The sequence below is a fragment of the Hyaena hyaena genome, unplaced genomic scaffold (assembly GCF_003009895.1).
Source record: "Hyaena hyaena isolate Hyena2069 unplaced genomic scaffold, ASM300989v1 scaffold_409, whole genome shotgun sequence".
NCBI lineage: Eukaryota > Metazoa > Chordata > Mammalia > Carnivora > Hyaenidae > Hyaena > Hyaena hyaena.
The window spans coordinates 498,120-516,363 of NW_024081046.1; the positions used below are offsets into that span (position 1 = coordinate 498,120).

Genomic DNA, 18,244 nt, shown 5'->3' on the forward strand with positions numbered 1-18,244 from the left:
CCGCCCTCCGTCCCCGCCCCTCCCGTCTCCCTCGGCCCCTCCCCTCTCTTTCACTCTTTCTTTCCGTCCCACCTTTCTACTCCCTCAATCATATCCCTCCGCTCCGTAGGCCCCTCCCCTCTCACCCCCTATACCCCTCCTCTCTCCCTGGGCTTCTCCCCTCCGCGTTCCCTGGGCCCTTTCCCTCTTCCCTCCCTCGGTCGCTCCCTTCCTTCCTCCCTCAGCCCCTCCCTCCTTCCCTCGGCCCCTCCCATCTTCCCCCCCTCAGCCCCTCCCCTCCTCCTCCCTTCGGTCCCTTCCCCGCTTCCTCCCTAGGCCTCTCCTCTCTCCCTAGGCCCCTCCCCCCCCGGGTCCTCGGTGTCGGGGAGCCCCGCAGGGAGGTCCTCCCGGCCCGCCCTAGGGCCCCCCGCGGCCAGGCCCAGCGACCCTCTCTAAACTGCGATCCCCTCCTAGCTTTAGACCCGGAGTTTGAAAGGCAGCAGCGCCGCGCCGTCAGCCCCCGGGGCCGGGGCGGAGCCGCTGTCGGGCTGGCGCGCGGCTCCGGGGGCTAGAACCCCCCCCACCCCCGGGGCGGCCGCGCCGGCTCCTCGCAGGCGCCGGGCCGGGCCTGTTCTCTCCCGGAGCCGCCGTCCCCGCGGGGCCGCGCTCTGCCCCGCCCGTTCCCTCTGTCCCGAGGACACGCGCCCGCCCTAATCCGGGATGGACTCCCCCCCGCAGCCCTGCCTCAGCCGCGCCTGCAAAGGCGCTGTTCCACATAAGGTCCAGACCCGGGTTCTGGGCATCAGGCTGTGGACCGATCTTCCAGGGCAGGGGTCCCCGTCTACGGGCCCTGGCCCCTGGCCCCTACAGCCCCCTCCATCACCCTGCCTGGGGCGGTCGGCTCCCTGTCGGAGTCCGCTCGGATCTTTGCAGAGCAAGTTGCCTTGGTCATTCGGTGACCTCGGGGGGCGTCGGAAGGGACAGCACCCTCTCTCGCTGGTGTGGCTTGTGGCCCAGAAGTGCTGGCCTGGCTTGTTCTGTTTTTATTTTCGTTTCCGTTTTTTGTTTTTTGTTTTTTTTCCTTGGGCTTTGAACTCAAGACCTAGAGATCAAGAGTCCCACGCTCCGCAGCCAGAGCCGGCCGGACACCCCAAGGCCAGTTGCTCCAAGCAACTTAAGCTGCTTCCAGAGTAACGGGAGAGCCCGCTGCCCGCCTGGGGTGCAGGGTGGGGTCTCAGCCGCACAGCCTTCCCTGGCCCCGCCTGCGAGCTGACCCTGTTCAAGCGCACAGGGACTGTCGATCCCCACGGCAATGAGAACCTTTGCGGGGGGGGGGGGGGGGGGGGGGGTAGAGAAAGGAAGAAATCTTGGTCAATTACAGTTGTACATGATCTCAGTTTCTGAAAGGACCTGGCCCTGAGCTGAGGGCCCCTGGGCACGTCTGCAGGTTCACGGCGCGCTTGGGAGGTCAGCCCGGGAGGGAGGAAGGCCTGTGAGGGCCAAGTCAGATGCTCCGTCTCCAGGCAGTGGGAAGCGGTCACGGTCTGGGGCAGCCAGCCCGCCCGGGGCCCCCCGCGGGCCCCCGTTCTCTAACAGCTCCCTCTCCCCACAGACCCTTGAAACTGCCGGCTACGTGAAGAGTGTGCTGGTAAGTAATTCCTACATCCACACCCATTTTCCAGGGCACTCATCCCTGGGACCCTGGTGCTGGTGGCTCCTTCCAGTCCAGACGCAGGTGACCGTGCCCACACGGCGCTGCCTGACCAAAGGCTTTGCAGCAGCGACCGAGAGGGCCCCTCCGTGAGGGTCCGATAGGTGCCCCAGATGGCCTTTGGAGCCTGCACCCAGCTTTGCCCTCCCTGGGGCACTGCCCCCACCACGGGTTTCTCCCCCGCCGGTGTGGTCCGGCAGCCTAAGCGTGGCTGGTGCGTGGTCAGGGCCACGGGAACACAGTGCAGCTCCCTAGGGAGAAACGGGTTTTTTGTGTCCTTACACGTCTGCAGCGCCCGTCCCACTCAGGGGGACCCCATTTTTCCAGACACCCGCTCAGCAGGGCGGGGCCTCCCTCCCAGTCGTGTTCCCATTCCTGTGTGTGTGCTGCTCGGAGCCCAGCTCCCCGGCTGCACCCCGAAGGGGGCCGGAGCACCCTGAGCAGGGTGGGGCAAGGGCCCCCCCCGCCTGGGCCGCCACGCGCTTCAGCCCAAGCAGAAGCCACCAAGTCAGCCCTGCAGCGTGAACGGCCCTCCCTGAGCAGGGCCCTGTGCTCGTGACCGTAGAGTGTGCCCACCCAGAAACCACTCTCCAAGCCCGTTCAGGTGACCGCGCGGGAATACGAACGGAGCCGCTCAGCCACTCAGGAAATCTCTTCGCTGGTTTTTGCAGGAGCGAGATAAGCTTTTAAGATTTCGAAAGCAAAGAAAGAAAATGGCGAAACTCCCCAAGGTAAAGGAGACAACGCTGATGTGCGCACACACAAAATGTATGTTTTTAAAAGCCCCTTAACAGGAGTGAGTTTCTTTCTAGAGGTGAAAAGAAGATAATTTTATTATTTCCTTTTTTAAAATATTTATTTTGAGAGGGAGAGCGTACAGGAGCAGGGGAGGGGCAGAGGGAGAGAGAGACGATCTTAAGCAGTGGAACCCAACACAGGGCTCGATCCCACGACTCTGGGATCAGGACCTGAGCCGAAAGTAAGAGTCAGACACTCAACAGATTGAGTCACAGGCACCCCTATTGTTTTTACAAATTGTTACCATACAATAACTGAAATGAAGCCAAATCAATACAATCATTAAATGTTAAATTTAGAAATCTTACCTTGTTGTTTTTAACTTTCCCAGAGAAGATATGGTTCCTGACAGCTAGGACGAGGGGCTGGCCCGGGACCCTGGCCTTCCACGGCCCGCTCCGAGTCCCCCTTGTGCTGGAGCCCGCAGGCCGGCCTCGCCCCCGCGGGGTCCCCCGGGGTCCCGGCCAGCACTGCAGCACCTGCTGCCCTGCGCGGGCCCCTCCTGGGCGCACCTGCGCCCCGAGGGAATTTGATGAGCAATCCTTTTCCATAAATGTGTGCTTTTTTTAAAGGAGATTCAGGAGAGGGGGCGCCTGGGGGGCTCAGTCGGTTAAGCGTCCAACTTCAGCTCAGGTCATGATCTCACGGTTCGTGAGTTCAAGTCCCACGTCAGGCTCTGTGCTGACAGTTCAGGGCCTGGAGCTGCTTCAGATTCTGTGTCTCTGTCTCTTTCTGCCCCTCCCCTGTTCGTGCTCTGTCTCGCTCTCTCAAAAATTAATTAATTAACTAATTAATTTAAAAAAGGAGATTCAGGAGCTGTCTTCAAAGAACACTAACTTGTGCTCTGCTTTATGCAAAATGAGTGTGTTTTCTCATTTGGCATTTGAATGCGCAGTGCTGTTCTCGCACAGGCTGTGAGATGTTCCTTAGGCACAAGTGCTGGCATCCGTGGCCCCCCAGTAAGGCCCATGGGAGGAGGGAGAGGGTGTTGGGGTCTCTGTCCTTGGGATTATGGCAGACTATTTAGAGGTTTTCTGGAGGCCTGGGAGCCCTGCAGCACAGCTGTAAGAGGCCAACCCTCTCCGCCGGGCCCCCCGCTGCCCGGGCTTCCATGAGGCAGGAGTTGGGGGAAGTCGGGCAACTGGGATAAAGGCCAGGAGCCCTCAACGTGCAGGACGGGTTCAGCAGCCGCGGACGGGATGGTGAAGGCAGGGAGCATTGGCCACAGTGCCCTCCAGTCTCAGTGACCGGTGACCCTCATGAGCCTGACCGTGAAGGGGCCCGTTGAGGACTCCCCAGAAGGAGGGCACGGCAAGTCCCTGGGGCTGCCGGGCCTGGAGTTAGGGAGACTGTGGGGGGCACGGCAGGAAGGACTTGGATAGAGTGGACATGGGGTGAGGGGGGGACACGGGCCCGGAGCTGGACTAACTCAGTCCCTTTTGGCCGGAAGCCGGTGGTGGTGGAGACCTTCTTTGGATATGACGAAGAGGCTTCTTTGGAGTCCGATGGCTCCTCCATCTCTTACCAAACAGACAGGACAGACCAGACGCCGTGCACCCCCGACGATGACCTGGAGGAGGTACACTCCCACAGGGGCCCCTGCACAGGCTGGGGTGGGACGAGGTGGGCCGGGTGCCCCTCCCTGGCTGCCTGCACCCCTGCCCTCCTGCAGGCTGCCCCGGGGTCTGGACCACGGGTGGGGGAGTCAGCACCGACACCCAGGGCCGCGCCGAGGTGTGCATCAGGGCAGCAGAAACAATGAGGAGCAGCCCTGGCTTTGATAAAAGCCCACAGGCCTGTCCCCCGCCCCCAGTCCCTCTTCTGGAAGGAACTGCCCTCACATGTGGGCACACATCTGAGCCCCCTTACTTGGCAGGAAGCCCGTGCGGGGTTCGGTCTGACCAGCACGGCCCCTGTGGCTGAAGGAGAGGTAGTGGCCGGTGGTCCACTGACCTGCCCGGGGCACTCAGGCCATGGGCCAGGCTGCCCCCTGGCAGATCCGGGCAGGTGGCCCCATGGCCACGGACCCACTTAGAGACCTAAGACCCGGTAGCCCAGCTGCCACTAGTGTCCCTCGGGGTAGGAGCAGGGCCGGGCTCGGGTCCCTCGCAGACACAGCCACCCTCCCACAGCAGACCGAGGTCTAGTTCTCCTTGGAGCAGCAAACACTCCGGGGTCTGCTGCCCCCCCACCCCCATGGCAGCCGCAAGCCCCGCCTTCTCCCTGGGGCAGCAGGTGTCCTGGCCGCCAGAAGGAGGCATTGGGCCGGGGGTGGGAAGGCGGCCTCTGCTGTGCGGTGGGGAGGGGAGGAAATGCTCACCTGGCAGGTCGGTGCCGCCCGCTGGGCCGTTCTCCCCGGGCCCCCCGTAACGCCGCGTCTCCGTGCACCTGTCCAGGGCGTGGCCAAGGAGGAGACGGAGCTGAGGTTCCGGCAGCTGACCATGGAGTACCAGGCCCTGCAGCGGGCCTACGCCTTGCTGCAGGAGCAGGTCGGAGGGACGCTGGACGCAGAGCGAGAAGTTAAGGTCTAACTGACTTCTACTCCACGGCGTTCCGGCTCCCACCGGGCTCTCCCCGCTTGACCCCCGGCATCGCTTCGCCTCCCGGGCCGAGCCCTCTCCCACGTCCCATGGGATTTGTCGGGCCTGGTGACGCTCGCCGAGGCCGTTAAGAACCAGTGTCTGGGAAGCAGCGCCGGCGGCGGCCCGGCTGCGGTGGGACCCAGGGGCAGCCCCAGGCCCAGGTGTGAGCGACGGGCCCCCGGAGAGCGGGTTCGTCCCTGCGGGGACTGCGGTCGGCAGACAAGGCGAAGTCTGCTTCCTGGCACACCTGCTAGAGGCGCTCCTGGGCCTCTCCCGTAACTGAGTCCCAGAGTGGGAGGGGCCCAGCAGTGCAGCTCAGCTCCTGAATTCGCTGAGATGATTCATTCATTCATCCAGTAAGCACTGGGCTTGGATGCTGTGCCGCCTTTCGCCTGAGCCCCACCAGACAGGCCCTGCTGGGAGCCGGTGGGTGTCCCCTCCTGCCCCGGCTTCCCTGGGCCCTGGCCAGGTGCTCATGGTCTGTCCGCCAAAGGCAGGAGCACAGAGCTCACGGGGGCCCTCGCTAGCCACCAGACGAGGCTGTAGGAGGGGCTGTGCCCTGTCGCTCCCCCAGTCCCTTCCCCCCCATCCCTGCTGCGTGGCCTACCTGGCCGGGGCTCCGAGGGCATGCCCAGCACAGGGAGATGAGCCTCATCCCTGTGGACTGAAGGGGTCTCCTGCGCAGCTGCTCTGTGGCCTGGGGGCAGCTCTGTCCCCAGCCGCACAGGGGACACCTGAGCCATACTCAGACACTTCTGCAAGTCTGGCTGGCTGGCTGAGCATGGACCTCTCAGCACCAGGGCACAGTGTCAGTGGGGTTCCCTCCTCCAGACCATATTCGTCCCGGCTGCCTGGGGAGCCCCTGGGCCTCCAGGGAATCGGGGCGACTAACTAGAATCCCCTCCAGCTTCATGTTCATCTCTGCTGCCCTAGGAGAGCAGAGGCCAGGGAAGGGGAGAAGGGGAGGGAGAGCCCAGGTCCACCCATGTCATGCAGGGAGGGACTCAGGGCCCGGCCAGGGGATACCCTGCCCTCCCCAAGTTGAGGGACCCTGACCCTGTGCCCTCATCTGCCCTGGGGGCTGCTCCCAGGGACCAGGAACGCCTTCGGAATGAAGTACCCTAGGGCTGGGAGCCGGCGGGAGGACATTAACTCCAAGGAGGGCAGTTTGGACCCTCTGGGGGCCTTGCACGCAGCAGGGCTTCAGCCGGGGGCCCCCGGGAGGAAGTGAAGTCAGCAAGCAGAATGGAGGCGACGCCAGGACCGGCAGAGGGTGCCTGTGCGGGAAGGAAGGGCGTCTGGTCCCTGTTGGGCAGATGGCCCAGCCCGGAGAGTGTCCTTGTCACCCTCCAGGCCACGCCCAGCCGCCCTGGTCAGCTGTTTGATCCTGTGAACGGAGGCTTCCCCTAACGCCCTCAGGATGAGTCTGCCGTCCATCCCTGTGATCTAGCAAGGTCGCCCACTTCAAACAGGCGTCAGAGACACCCCCCCACCCCCCTGCCCCGTGCTGAGCATTCCTCACAAAGGGGTGAATGGCCTCTTCTCCTGTAGCGGAGGCAGGAGGCCGAAGGCCCTGGGAGTCTCCTTCCCTGTGGGCGTGTCCTGGCTTTTAGAGAAAGTTTGATGTATGTCTCCTCCCGTCCTACAGACCCGTGAGCAGCTCCAAGCAGAGGTGCAGAGGGCCCAGACGCGGATAGAAGACCTTGAGCAGACCCTGGCCGAGCAGGGGCAGGTGGGTGCATGGAGCCCGGGTCCCAGGGGGAGGGTTGAGGGGGTTGGAGGGAGCCCGCAGGGCTCAGACCCTCGCTGAGGGCGGCGGCCCGCAGGTGTGTGCAGGAGGGAGCCCAGGGTGTGGACTCTTGAGGAGGGCGGCGGCCCGCACGCGCCTGTGCAGGTACAACGTATTTGGCTGCATGCTGAAGATTCACAGCTCAATAAAACATGTGAAAACTGGAAGGAATCTGTACCCAGAGGAAGGACACAGCGGCCTTGACGGGGTGGGCACCCGCCCGGCCGTGACTGCACAGCCTCTCTGGGCTTGATCTGGGTGGGCCCCGTCTCTCCCCCAGCTCAGGGCCAGGACTGCAGGCCCCTGGAGAGTGTCGGCCACTCCCTCACCACCTGCGGGCTCTCCAAACCCTGTGGCAGGGCACCCACCTCCCGGGTCACCGGCCTCTGACCTGCTGGACGGCGCAGCTCCGGGAGGACCCAAGATGCGTCTGGATGACGTCACGTAGGGCCGGGAGGGTCTGCCTGGGAAGCGCCTGGCTCACCACTGAGACCCATGTGTCCCGCGAGCCTCGACATGTTAGCTGCTGGGTGGGCAAGAGGAGCCTGAGCGCGTGGGGCCCAGGAGTCGGTGCCAGGCACCTGTGGCTGTTTGCCAGAAACACACGGGACTGGCTTGCGCCCCATCACGGCACCGCATCTCCGCCCGGGGCCACGGCCCACTCGGGCTGCGGGAATGGCCCTGCCTGGACGTGGACAGTGAGGTCCCTGGGCCCCACGCCATGCTGGATAGGAGCCGTGGTGGTAGCTGGGGCCCCAGGGGGAGGAGGAGGGGAGGAAGAGGAGGAAGGGGAGGAGGAAGAAGATGCTGTTGCCCTTCGTCTGCAGAAATGAATCTTTCCAAACTTCGAAGATGACTTTGCTGGGAAGAAGCTGGGGCAGCAGCCGGCCCCCTGACACCTGACGGGAAATGCTGCTGTGCAGGACGCAGGGCTCCCAGGGGCAGGGCTCGCAGGGGGTGTGCCGGAGACCCTGTGCTTCCGCGGGGGGCCGACTCTGGGGCAGGGTCAGCGGGGCGCCTAGCAGGTCTCTCACTTGCATAAATGCCTGCCTCCGTCTGAGTGTCCGAGTGTGAGATGGACCGTCCCCTCCTGCCCTCTCCAGGGAACCTGGCTCCTGCCGACTCCAGTCAGGGTCCCCGGATCCGTGATGCCCACATGGCACCACGTGCCACTGGCGCCCGGCCGGAGCGCTGTCCACGTGGGGGCGCAAGGGGTCTCCCTGGAGCGGGGCTGCCTCCATTTGCTCTGTCTGGGTCCCTCCTAGGAAATATAGGGTGAAACCAGAGGTTTTCATTAGCTGTGTGAATGAGCTGTCAGCGGGTGGTCATTTCAGAAGCTGGTGTCGAGTCCTTCCGGTGAATCCTCTGTTCTGCTGAATTGTGATTTAAACGTTGACTTTGAGATTAATCCTGTGGCGTGTTTATTTCTCCAATTCAATTCCTTGTTCAAGGACATGAAGTGGATTGAAGAGAAGCAAGCGCTGTATCGAAGGAACCAAGAGCTCGTGGAGAAGGTATGTCCGCGTCCCCTCGACCCTCCGGCGCCTCCCCTGCGCTCCCGGGGCGGGGGCGGCGGGGGGGGGGATGCGGGCCGGTGCCGCTGGGCGGGAGGCACACCGCAGAGCCGGGCCTGCCTGCTGGCGCTCCTTCCGGGAGGCTGCCCCCTCGCCTCCTGGACACGGGAGGGCCCCTTGTCTGCAGCAGAGTCGGGCTCGTGTCGTGCCCTTACACGGGCTCTGTGGTTGGCAAGGGCTAGAGAACCTTGGTGGAAGAGTTGCCCTTTCAAAACCACTGGAATCACCCCATTCCGAAGTCTCGTTGAGCCAGGACGCTCTGTTCTGAGAAAGGGTCCTTTGAGGGTCCCCAGGAGCTGGGCTTCAGTTTTTGTCACCACCGTACAACTGTGAGTGTGTCTGACATAACCAAAGCTGCCCTGGCCGTGGCCGTGGCCGTGGCCGTGGGCTCTCCTGGCTGCTGGTTAACAGGCGGCTTCCAGACGCTGTTGTCCCTGTGACCCTGCCCCCAGCCTGGGCTCTGTTGGCTGGAAGATTTTATGTGACGGATCAGGAAACACAGTGCGCAGCCGGCCTGTGCCTGTTAGCAGCCTGAGCTCCTGCCTGGGGCCGCCCGGCGTCCCCCTCCCTGGAGGCGAGACGTCTGTTCCTGGGCACCTCCTTGGGCACCACCGTCTCCCTGATCCAGCCCGCTCTTGGGGCTGCGCTCAGGAGGGGCAGGCGGCGCTGAGGGCCGGGGACTGTACAGGGTTCACCTGATGCCACCTGGGCAGCTGGGGACCATGCTGGTGGGTAGGGCCCAGAGCGCGGGGGCCAGTGGCTCGAACCCGGCAGGAGAGGGAGCTTCATGTTCAGAGGCAGCAAGGCCACCAGGGCCCTGGCAGCCCTGCCGTCGTCATGCCTCCGTGAAGGTGCCACAGCCCTCGCCCTCGGCCGAACTCTCCCCATGGCAGCCACCGCCCTTCCAGAGAAGAGCCTGACTAGGGCGTCCTCACGAGCCTCAGGGCCTCCTCTGTGACCGTGCTTCCCGGCAGCCTCCAAGCCAAGGCTGTGGGCCCCCGTCCAGTCGCCCCCGACTGGAGCCCCACGCGGGGCTGTGCTTTGGGTGTTATGTCTTGAACAGTGAGCGACACCTACATGCTTTCTGTGCACCCTCCACTTGCGTCTTAAATCAGGACAGCTGTTTCTCTGGTGCTCGCCGGCACACATAGACACGTGTGTGCGTGGAAATGCTTGTGCGCACACACAGCGTTCACGTGCATGCTCGCATCTTGTGTGCACTTAAACATGCACATGCATACTCACTCGTGTGTGCACACAAACACACGTGCACACTCAAATGTTCTTGCATACATGCCCATGAGCACATTTAAACACTATGTGCACATTAAATGCTCCCTCATACACATGACACTAGTGCACACATAAACACTTGTGCATGCACAAAAATACTCACATGTACACATAAATGCTGTGTGCACACATATACTCATTGTACACTTGTACACACTCTCTTATACACATTGTATGCTTACATTTAAGCACTTCTGTGCACACTCACACTCACGTGGACACTAACCCATACCTGCATACTTAAACACACACACGCACACATAGATGCTCCTGCACACGTGCAAACACGGTGTGCACACTTCAAACCCCTGCTTTTCTCTAGATCACACTCTCAGCCCATAGGTGCCCCTGCGGCCTCAGCTGTGACACAAGGCCCTGGCCTTGAATGCATGGCTCCCTTGCTGGGTGTTGGTTCCCTGGGCCCACCTCCACCCCCTCCCCCAGCATCCCAGCAGGGCACCCAGCTCCCCACATTCAGTTCGGGAGGATGGGCCGAGCCTCCTGCCCACTGCGGACGCCCTTCTGGAGCACCCTTTTCTGTGCTCACAGGGCCACGGGCCCCAGGACACATCACACTGTGTCCTGCACACGCGTGGGCCACGCATCAGGGTGGCTTGTTTCTGATTCTGTTTAAATGATCCCATCATTAGTACAGTTGGCTCTGGAGGGGGTCAGGCAGCGATGGCCCTCAGTTCTAGGCCAGCCTGGGCTCTGAGGAGCACTGTCGTATGGAGACATCTTACGTCCCTTCTCCGATGGGCCCTGCCTTCCCCACCTCTGTTCAGGTGGCCAGGCTGGGCAATGGGCTCCCAGGGCTCCTCACCCCCCATGTGCCTCTGCACCCCTGCCCTGATGAACCAACGGGTAGGGACTCACCTTGTCTCACTAGGATGGACCCTCGTGGACTCCAGCTGGAGTCAGGGCTTGGGCCCCGGAGTGGGTCAGCTGTCCCCGCAGAGCCAGCAGCCACCTGGAAAGCCGGAGTGGTAGACCTCAAGTGACCTCAGGCATCTCCTTTTATTTTATAGATCAAACAGATGGAGACGGAAGAAGGTCGGTTAAGACACGAGGTCCAGGATGCAAGAGACCAAAATGAGCTGCTGGAGTTCCGGATCCTGGAGCTGGAGGTGCTGGGTGGGCGCGGGCACTGGGCGCACCGGGCACAGGCTGCCATCCTGCGGAGCCGGGGTGATGGAGGGAGTCACGTGGCCTTCCTGACCTGAGCTTTTGCTTATGACCCCAAGAGGGTGGGTTGGAAAGGGGGTGACTCTCTGCATGGGGGACCATGGAGGAGAGGAGGGCAAAAAATACCCAGAATGAATGCAACCCGAGTGTCTGTTTCTAGACCGTGGGGGCTGGACAATCATGGCTGTGCCTTGTGGTACCATGGGGGCCACACGCCTGACCACAGTGGTCAGCCCAGCGACGTTCCCTTCTTGCTCATTTAAGCCCCTGAGTGCAGGCAGTTGGGTGCCCTTCTGTCCTCTGCCATGACCTTGCCTCCTGCAGTGGGAGGAAGGCACCCTTGGGGAAGGGGCCACATGCATGGATGGCCACATGCTGCCCTCACCTGCTACTGTCCCCCTCCCGTGAGGGCAGCTGGGGGCGTGGTCCCCTGTGAGGCCTGAGGAAGTGATCTGGACTGGCGTCTGCCCCGCTGACCACCCACACACAGCTTGGGGGCCTCCTTCTTAGTCCTGGTCAGCCTCAGGACCCTTGGTGATGAGGGGGGCATGATCCTCGCTGGCAGGAGTGACCAGTTTCTGAACAACACCGTGAGCCAGCTCTGCTCGGTGTTTCTCTGCACCAGTATTCCCTGCCTTGTTTTCTGGCATCCCCGTGCACCAGGGTGTGGAGCGTGGGTCTCCACTTGCCCACCAAGGAAGCAGGTTGAGCCGTTCCTCTGGGTCCTCTGCCCCTCCCCCCGCCCCCCCAGCCCGAGAGGCAGGAAGTCTCTGTGCGCGTGAGCAAGTGTGCGTGTGTGTGTCATGCCAGGGCTCTGGCCATGTGACCCTGGGTGAAGATGGGGGCCCCCAGGGGCTCACTCTGGTTGGTGTGGTGAGGACACTGCTCCCTGAGGCTCCCAACAGCCCTGGTGTTCACAGTGGACGGAAGGTTGGCAGCGGGGATGGTGACTTGGGGCAGGGAGCTGAGCTGGGATCCCAGGGCCTGTCTGGGCCGGGAGCTCCCTTCCCGCCGACCCAGCGTCCGCACAGGGGCCGCCTGCTGCCCCTGGGGCTTTGTTTCACAAATGCGGACCCCGTTTGGCGGTCCCCACCGTGTCCCCAGCACAGCCCCGTGCCAGCCTCCCACTCTCTGTCCTAGGAAAGGGAGAGGAAGTCACCTGCTATCAACTTCCACCACACCCCATTCGCAGAAGGAAAGAGCCCCCTCCAGGCCTACTGCGAAGCGGAAGGGGTGACGGTAAGCCCCCCACCCCTCACCCCGCACCCCGAGCCGCCCCGCCCGGCTGGCACTCACCTCTGCCTGTCTGCCTCCAGGACATCCTGGTCACGGAGCTGATGAAGCAGCTGGACATCCTGGGGGATAACGCCGTAAGTGTATGTCGCTCTCCTGACTTGTGCATGCCTCCTCACGCCGGCCGCCACCCCCGCCAGCCCCCCGGGGTCCGGGTCCCCCGTGAGTCCCGCCGCCAGTCGGCCACAGCTGCCCTGCCCGCCTGCACCCTCCCCGCGGCCACAGCTGCTTGGGGCGGCCCCTCTCTCCTGTTGTCCCCGTGCCCGGCTGGGTGGCGTCCAGCAGCCAGAGGCTGGGAGCTCGGGGCTCTGCTCTGCCGGGCGGGGAGGCCCTGCCTGCACACCCGTCCCCTCCAGCAGCGACGCCTCTGGCCAGTGGCCTCTGTTTCTGGAATCCCTGTCAGTCTTTAAGCCTCTCCATACCCTTGATACCCTAATGCTCCTTCCTGGGCCTCAGATATCCCAGACTCTTAGGGGTTCCCGCTTCCCTGGGTTTGGGGGAGGGGCAGATACCACATATAATTTGCAAATCTTATTAAGGGCACAGTTTCAATTTCTACAGCAAACTCCTGGAAGAATACTAATTCCTGGGTGACTGTACCCTTTCATCCCACCCTCCCTCCACCCCTCCCTCCACCCTTCACCGTCTGTCTATCATCCCTCTGTTCATCTGTTCAACTTTCCTCCGTCCCTCCATCTTCTATCTTCCATCGCTCCTCCATCCCTCCTCCACCCATCCATCCGTCTGTCTTCTATCTGCCCTTTATCCATCATCCTGCAGCCATTGAGTCCCCTGTCCAACGAGCAGCTCAACTGTGCTAGAAGGCAGCCCCACCCTACCACCTAGAACTTTTCTTCCTCCAAGGTCTACTAATAAGTGTACAGTCTGTAGCTGGTCTTAAGACACCTTGGTTTCCCCATTCTGGTCACTGTTTGAGAAAGAGCAAGGCACTCAGTCAAATCAGCACACTGCATGAAGTAGACGGAGAAAAAGCAGCAACAAATGCATGCAGACACACCCACACATCCTCAGCCACACACCCCAAACCCAGACACTCAAGCATGTTCCTGGGGCGTTGTTCTCCCAGCAGCTGTAACACGTGCAGGGCCTGTGCTGACAGGAGCCTTTCTGTCCTTGCGTCCCCTCCACTTGGGCAGGGAGGCTCCGCTGGCTGCATTTGGCCCTTCCCCAGGTCCTGTGCTGCATCTGGGCTGTAGGTCGTTGAGGCGTTAGCCCATAGCAAGGATGGGATCCAGCCCCGAGTTATTGGGCCCCATCATGGGCTCTTGGGAACCATATTGGTTAACCTTCTGATTCACAGCTAGAGAAACTGAGGCCCAAAAGGACCCCTGCTCAGGTTCACAGAGCTGATGTAGGATGAGCCCAGCTCTGTCCAGCTCCTCCCCAGCCCTGTAGCTGCCCACTCAAGAGCTCAGGGGCCAGGACGGCCATGGGGCTCTCAAGTGGCCTCAGAGCACCGTGACAGAGGCTACTGGGGACTGGAGGACACGCCTTCAGATTTTATGCTCAGGTAGCCATGGGGAGACCTTGCCAGTTCCTGTCAGTGGGCTGAGGGGACATCCCTCCAGGTGGTCACAGTTGAGCATATGGGCGCACTTCACATGCGCCTCGTGACCTGGGACTGCACCTCGTGGACAGATCCATTCCTGCAGCTCAGAACGGCCCTACGTCTGAGGAGGTGACAGCGACAGCCTGGCCCCTGCTACCATCACAGCCAGGGCGTACTTGTGCTGTGGGTGCTGTGTGCACAGTTCACCTCAGACACGCTCGCAGCCTCCAGACTGGCTATGTGGGTACCTGAACCCCAGACCTCAGTTTGCTCAAGGGTCAGGGTCCCCCCGCCCCCCGCGATGGGCAGCGGCACTCACCACCACTGTCCCTGGATGCAGAGGGCTGGATCACCCAGGGAGGGAAGAGCAGAGGCCAAGAAGGCAGAGCAGAACACGCTTTGGCGAGGCCGGGGCAGGGGGATGTGGTCAGCTCCGGGCCAGGCTGCTCCCCCAGTGGGATGCTGCGGGCCCTTCAGCCCAGCGTGACCATGTCCTGGTAGGATCTCTCTGAAGCCCCTTGCTCAGCCTTCCCTGGTTCCTGTCCTGGGGTGGGGGGGTGCACAGGTACCTGGCCAGCTTCCCCAGGAGCAGGGGGTGTGAGGAGCGCGCGCCTAGCCCGAATCCAGACCAAGTCAGGGTAACGGTGACCCGAGGACAGAGCTTGCTCCACGCCTACAGCACCTGGTCACTGGCCCCCACTTTGCTGACTGCTGCTGGTGAGAGACCCTGCCTTGGGAGAGCTTTCTGAGCAGACTGCCCCTGATTCAGGGGGCTTCCAGGCTGTAGGGGGCTGTCCTCCAGCTCAGTGACCCCAGCAGGCTCCGCCCTGCTCCCGTCTTCCCCCGCACACGGGGCCCAGCAGTGGGGACAGTCAGCTCCTGCCCTGCCCGGGCGCTGCTGCGGGCGGCTGTCAGGGTCTGAGCGAGTGAAGTGCCTATAGTCTCCAAGGATGCCCATTGGCCCTGAAGCCAGACACACCGGGAGGACCTCCCAGGTGGCCCCTTGGGAAGAGGCATGAGTACAATGAACAGAAAAAAGGCAAAGAGCCAGGGAGGGGACGGAGACCCTTTTGTAGCCATGAGTGTCAGGTCTTCACCCACATTTCCAAGTGGTGCTCTAATAATAATGCAGCTGCATATGTGGAGAGCTGGCTTTGAACAAGGACGCAGACAGGGACCGTGGGGACACATGTATCGCTGCTGCCTGTGTCATGCTGTCCCACCCCGGCGTCGCCCTCAGCTGGCCACTTACCATGTCCCGGTCACCAGTGGTGGGAGGACGGAGGGGACAGGATAGAGAAGCACTCAGAGTCCACAGGGTCAGGAGTAAAAGGGGTTGAAGACCCCAGGAGACCATTTCAGAAAAAGTGACCTTAGAGGTGACCCCAGCCCCCTGTGCCTCTCTCCATTAGTCTCACTCCTGGCACCCCCCATTCAACCCCACTGGGCACCGCCATTCACCACCCACCTGGCACCCTCTACCAGTCATCCCCATTTACTTCCCACCTGGCAACCCCATTCATTGCCTACCTTTACCCCCACTCACCCCCTACTGGGATCCCCACTCACCCTCCTCCTGGAACCCCCATTAACCCCCCACCAGACACCCCATTCACCCCCCACCCAGCACCCCCATTTACCCCTCACAGGGCACCTCCATTCACCCCCTTCCTGGTACCCACACTGGGCACCCCCATTCACCCCACACCCGGCACTCCCATTTACCCCCCACCAGTCACCCCCATTCACCCCCATCAGGCTCCCCCACTCACCTCCCACCTGGCACCCCCATTCATCCCCCATCAGGCACCCTCATTCACCTCCCTCCTGGCACCCCCCACCGGGTACCCCTCCACCCCCTCCCCATGCACCCACACCTCATTATTTCAGTCTGGGTGCCTCTGAAAAGCACTGCCTCTGACCGTACACGTGTCTGCTTTGGGTGCAGAATCTCACCAATGAGGAGCAAGTGGTCGTCATACAAGCTAGGACCGTCCTGACCTTGGCTGAAAAGGTGAGGACAGCACCTGTGTGGATGCTCTTGGGACAGGGTTGGGCCCAAGGACCCGCTGTGGGTCCCTGTCTCTGTGCTCAGCCCAGAGAGGACGCTGTCCTTGGAGGAGGGGCTCGTGGGGTGTGTGTGTTGGGGGGGGGTCCATTAATCCTGTCCACCTTGGAGGAGGGGCTCCTGAGGTGTGTGTGTGGGGGGGGGTCCATTAATCCTGTCCACCTTGGAGGAGGGGCTCGTGGGGTGTGTGTGGGGGGGTCCATTAATCCTGTCCACCTTGGAGGTCTGGCAACACACAGGTCAATGCCCACCACACATCACACATCAGCCAGATTCTGCCTCAGTTTCCTCCCCAAAGACCAGGCAAAGTCGTGGGTCGTTTGCTTTCTGTTCACCCCATGAGGACCCTCCTCTGGGCACTGCCCGGCCCATCTGGGCCCCCGCCCCACAGCCAGAGCCTGCCTGGCCGGCAGCTGTCACAGCACTCCCGGGGCCTCCAGCAGGAAGGGGAGAGGGAGTCCGGCAAGCAGGGCTCCAGGGCACGGGCCTGGGGGAGGACGCCGCCGGCTGAGCCCCCCCCCCCCCACCACCGTGTGTCTGTTCCTGCCGAGGCCCTGCTAACGACCCTCCCCTCCTTGGGGAAGTGGGGGTGTCTGGACACTGGGCGCAGGCTCGCCCGCCAACCCAACCCCTGCTCCTCGGCTGCCCGTGGGGCCTGCAGGGAAGTGGGACGGCTTTGGTGCCTGCGTGGCCACCGGAAAGATCCCCATCACCTGCTCTTTCGGTTTGTGTCCAGTGGCTCCAGCAGATCGAAGAGACGGAGTCGGCCCTGCACCGAAAAATGGTTGACCTGGAGACTGAGAAGGTTGGTGGGCGTCTTGCCTCGTGTGTGCAGCACGACGTCACCGGGTGGGTGCCTGAGGCCGAGACACGGGTCCTCTTGTGTTTCAGGAGCTGTTCAGTAAGCAGAAGGGCTACCTGGACGAGGAGCTGGATTACAGGAAGCAGTCCTTGGACCAGGCTCACAGGGTAAGACTCGGCAGGGTAGGTGCAGACTCGGGGTGGAAATGCGGACGGGGGTTCACACATCAGGTGGCGTCTCTCAGGGTCCAGTGTGACCACCGTGGGGTCACTCTCCACATGTCTCCCTGTCAGTGAGGTCCGAGGACGCGCTACTTGCCCCGTCAGCACTTCACCCCGTGAACACAGAGCTCATGGATATTTAAAATGAGTTGAAAACGTAGGATTCCTGAGAAGTGACGCATTTACAAGCTAATTGAACACAGTGGGATGTAAGGAAGCTCGTTCTCTGGGGACCCCTGCTTGTGGGCGCCTGCTCCCAGAAGCGTGTTTCCTGCCGATGCGCCCGCACTGCGGTTCACACCGAGACCGGGAGTGCCTGCACACGCGCCTCCGCCACCCGGACTCAGTCCTCACCGACTCGGGTTTGAGACCCAGGCATCTCATTTGAGCCTCAGCTGCCTGTGTGTCAAGAGGGTGGATCCAGATCAGGGCTAGTGTGGCTGCCTCTCAGATGAGCACAACGGAGGCCCGACGGGCGTCCCGGAGGCGGGAGCGCTACCCCAGCACGGGCATGTCCTTGCTGGTGTCTGTGTCACCTTGCAGCAGCGCGTCCAGTGTGTGCTTTTGTCTCCCCTGGACACGTCCCTACGGTCCGCGCATGTCATGGCCCCAGTTCAGGAAGAGCTGCCCAGTGGCCCTGGAGAGGCGGCCCGAGAATCGCCAAGGGCTCTGGAAGTGACCGAGCCGCTAGCGGGCACCTGGGGCCAGGGGCGTCCGTGTGGTAAACGGAGGCGTTATTAGGTCCCGGCCCTGGATTGTGAGGAGAGTGAGGTAATTGTGCGCAGAGCACCTAGGGCCCCAGTGGGTGCTGCCCAGCCTGGAAGCTGGCAGCCTGATGTTTCTGTTAACCCCAGCAGGGCGCCTCAAGGCAGGGCGGAGGCTGTGCTGGGACAACGGTGTGGCCCACTCAGCAGCCAGTCGCTGTGGGACACCTGTGGGGGCAGCCATAGAGGAGGTGGCAGAGGGAGGTGGCCTCAGAGCCCAGCCGGTGCCGGTGGGCCTTCCCAGAATTATGTGCCAAGATCCCTGTTTCCAGTCCACGGGGCTGGGTGGGAAGCACGCTCACAGTATATGGGGGCAGCCGACAGCTCTGAGCGCAACCCCCCCCCCCCCCAGGATGATCCCTGTGCTCTGGTCGTACATCCCAGACACGCGCAGGAAGGGGACAGCTCGCCTATAGGTCCCGGGGGTTACTTGGGAGACAGCTCAGGAATAGGAATTTATTACATGTGACATCAGCGCAGAGAAGATGGGTCAGTGGACGTGACCTCAGAGAGCGGGCTGTGCACCTGCACTTCAGAGAGTTGGGGAGCAGGGTGGCCTCTCCAGCCGCAGCGCTGTGTGACGCGGTTGGGGGTGGGGGGCCGTCCCTGGGGGAT

At 62.4% G+C, this 18,244-nt stretch overlaps 1 protein-coding gene across 8 annotated transcripts in view; it reads left to right on the forward strand.

Moving 5' to 3' along the window:
• JAKMIP3 (Janus kinase and microtubule interacting protein 3) overlaps window positions 1–18,244 on the forward strand; it is a 106,609-nt gene that overhangs the window by 67,794 nt on the left and 20,571 nt on the right. For 6 of the 8 annotated variants that reach the window (XM_039252396.1, XM_039252402.1, XM_039252395.1 and 3 more), the window contains 12 exons: window positions 1,592–1,627; window positions 2,362–2,421; window positions 3,939–4,067; window positions 4,885–5,013; window positions 6,719–6,802; window positions 8,311–8,373; window positions 10,755–10,853; window positions 12,052–12,150; window positions 12,228–12,287; window positions 15,723–15,788; window positions 16,579–16,647; window positions 16,734–16,811. In XM_039252396.1, coding sequence (XP_039108327.1) covers window positions 1,592–1,627; window positions 2,362–2,421; window positions 3,939–4,067; window positions 4,885–5,013; window positions 6,719–6,802; window positions 8,311–8,373; window positions 10,755–10,853; window positions 12,052–12,150; window positions 12,228–12,287; window positions 15,723–15,788; window positions 16,579–16,647; window positions 16,734–16,811 — 972 coding nt within the window. The remainder of the gene's footprint in view (window positions 1–1,591; window positions 1,628–2,361; window positions 2,422–3,938; window positions 4,068–4,884; window positions 5,014–6,718; window positions 6,803–8,310; window positions 8,374–10,754; window positions 10,854–12,051; window positions 12,151–12,227; window positions 12,288–15,722; window positions 15,789–16,578; window positions 16,648–16,733; window positions 16,812–18,244) is intronic. The other 2 variants (XM_039252399.1, XM_039252400.1) reach the window with 2 other exon arrangements.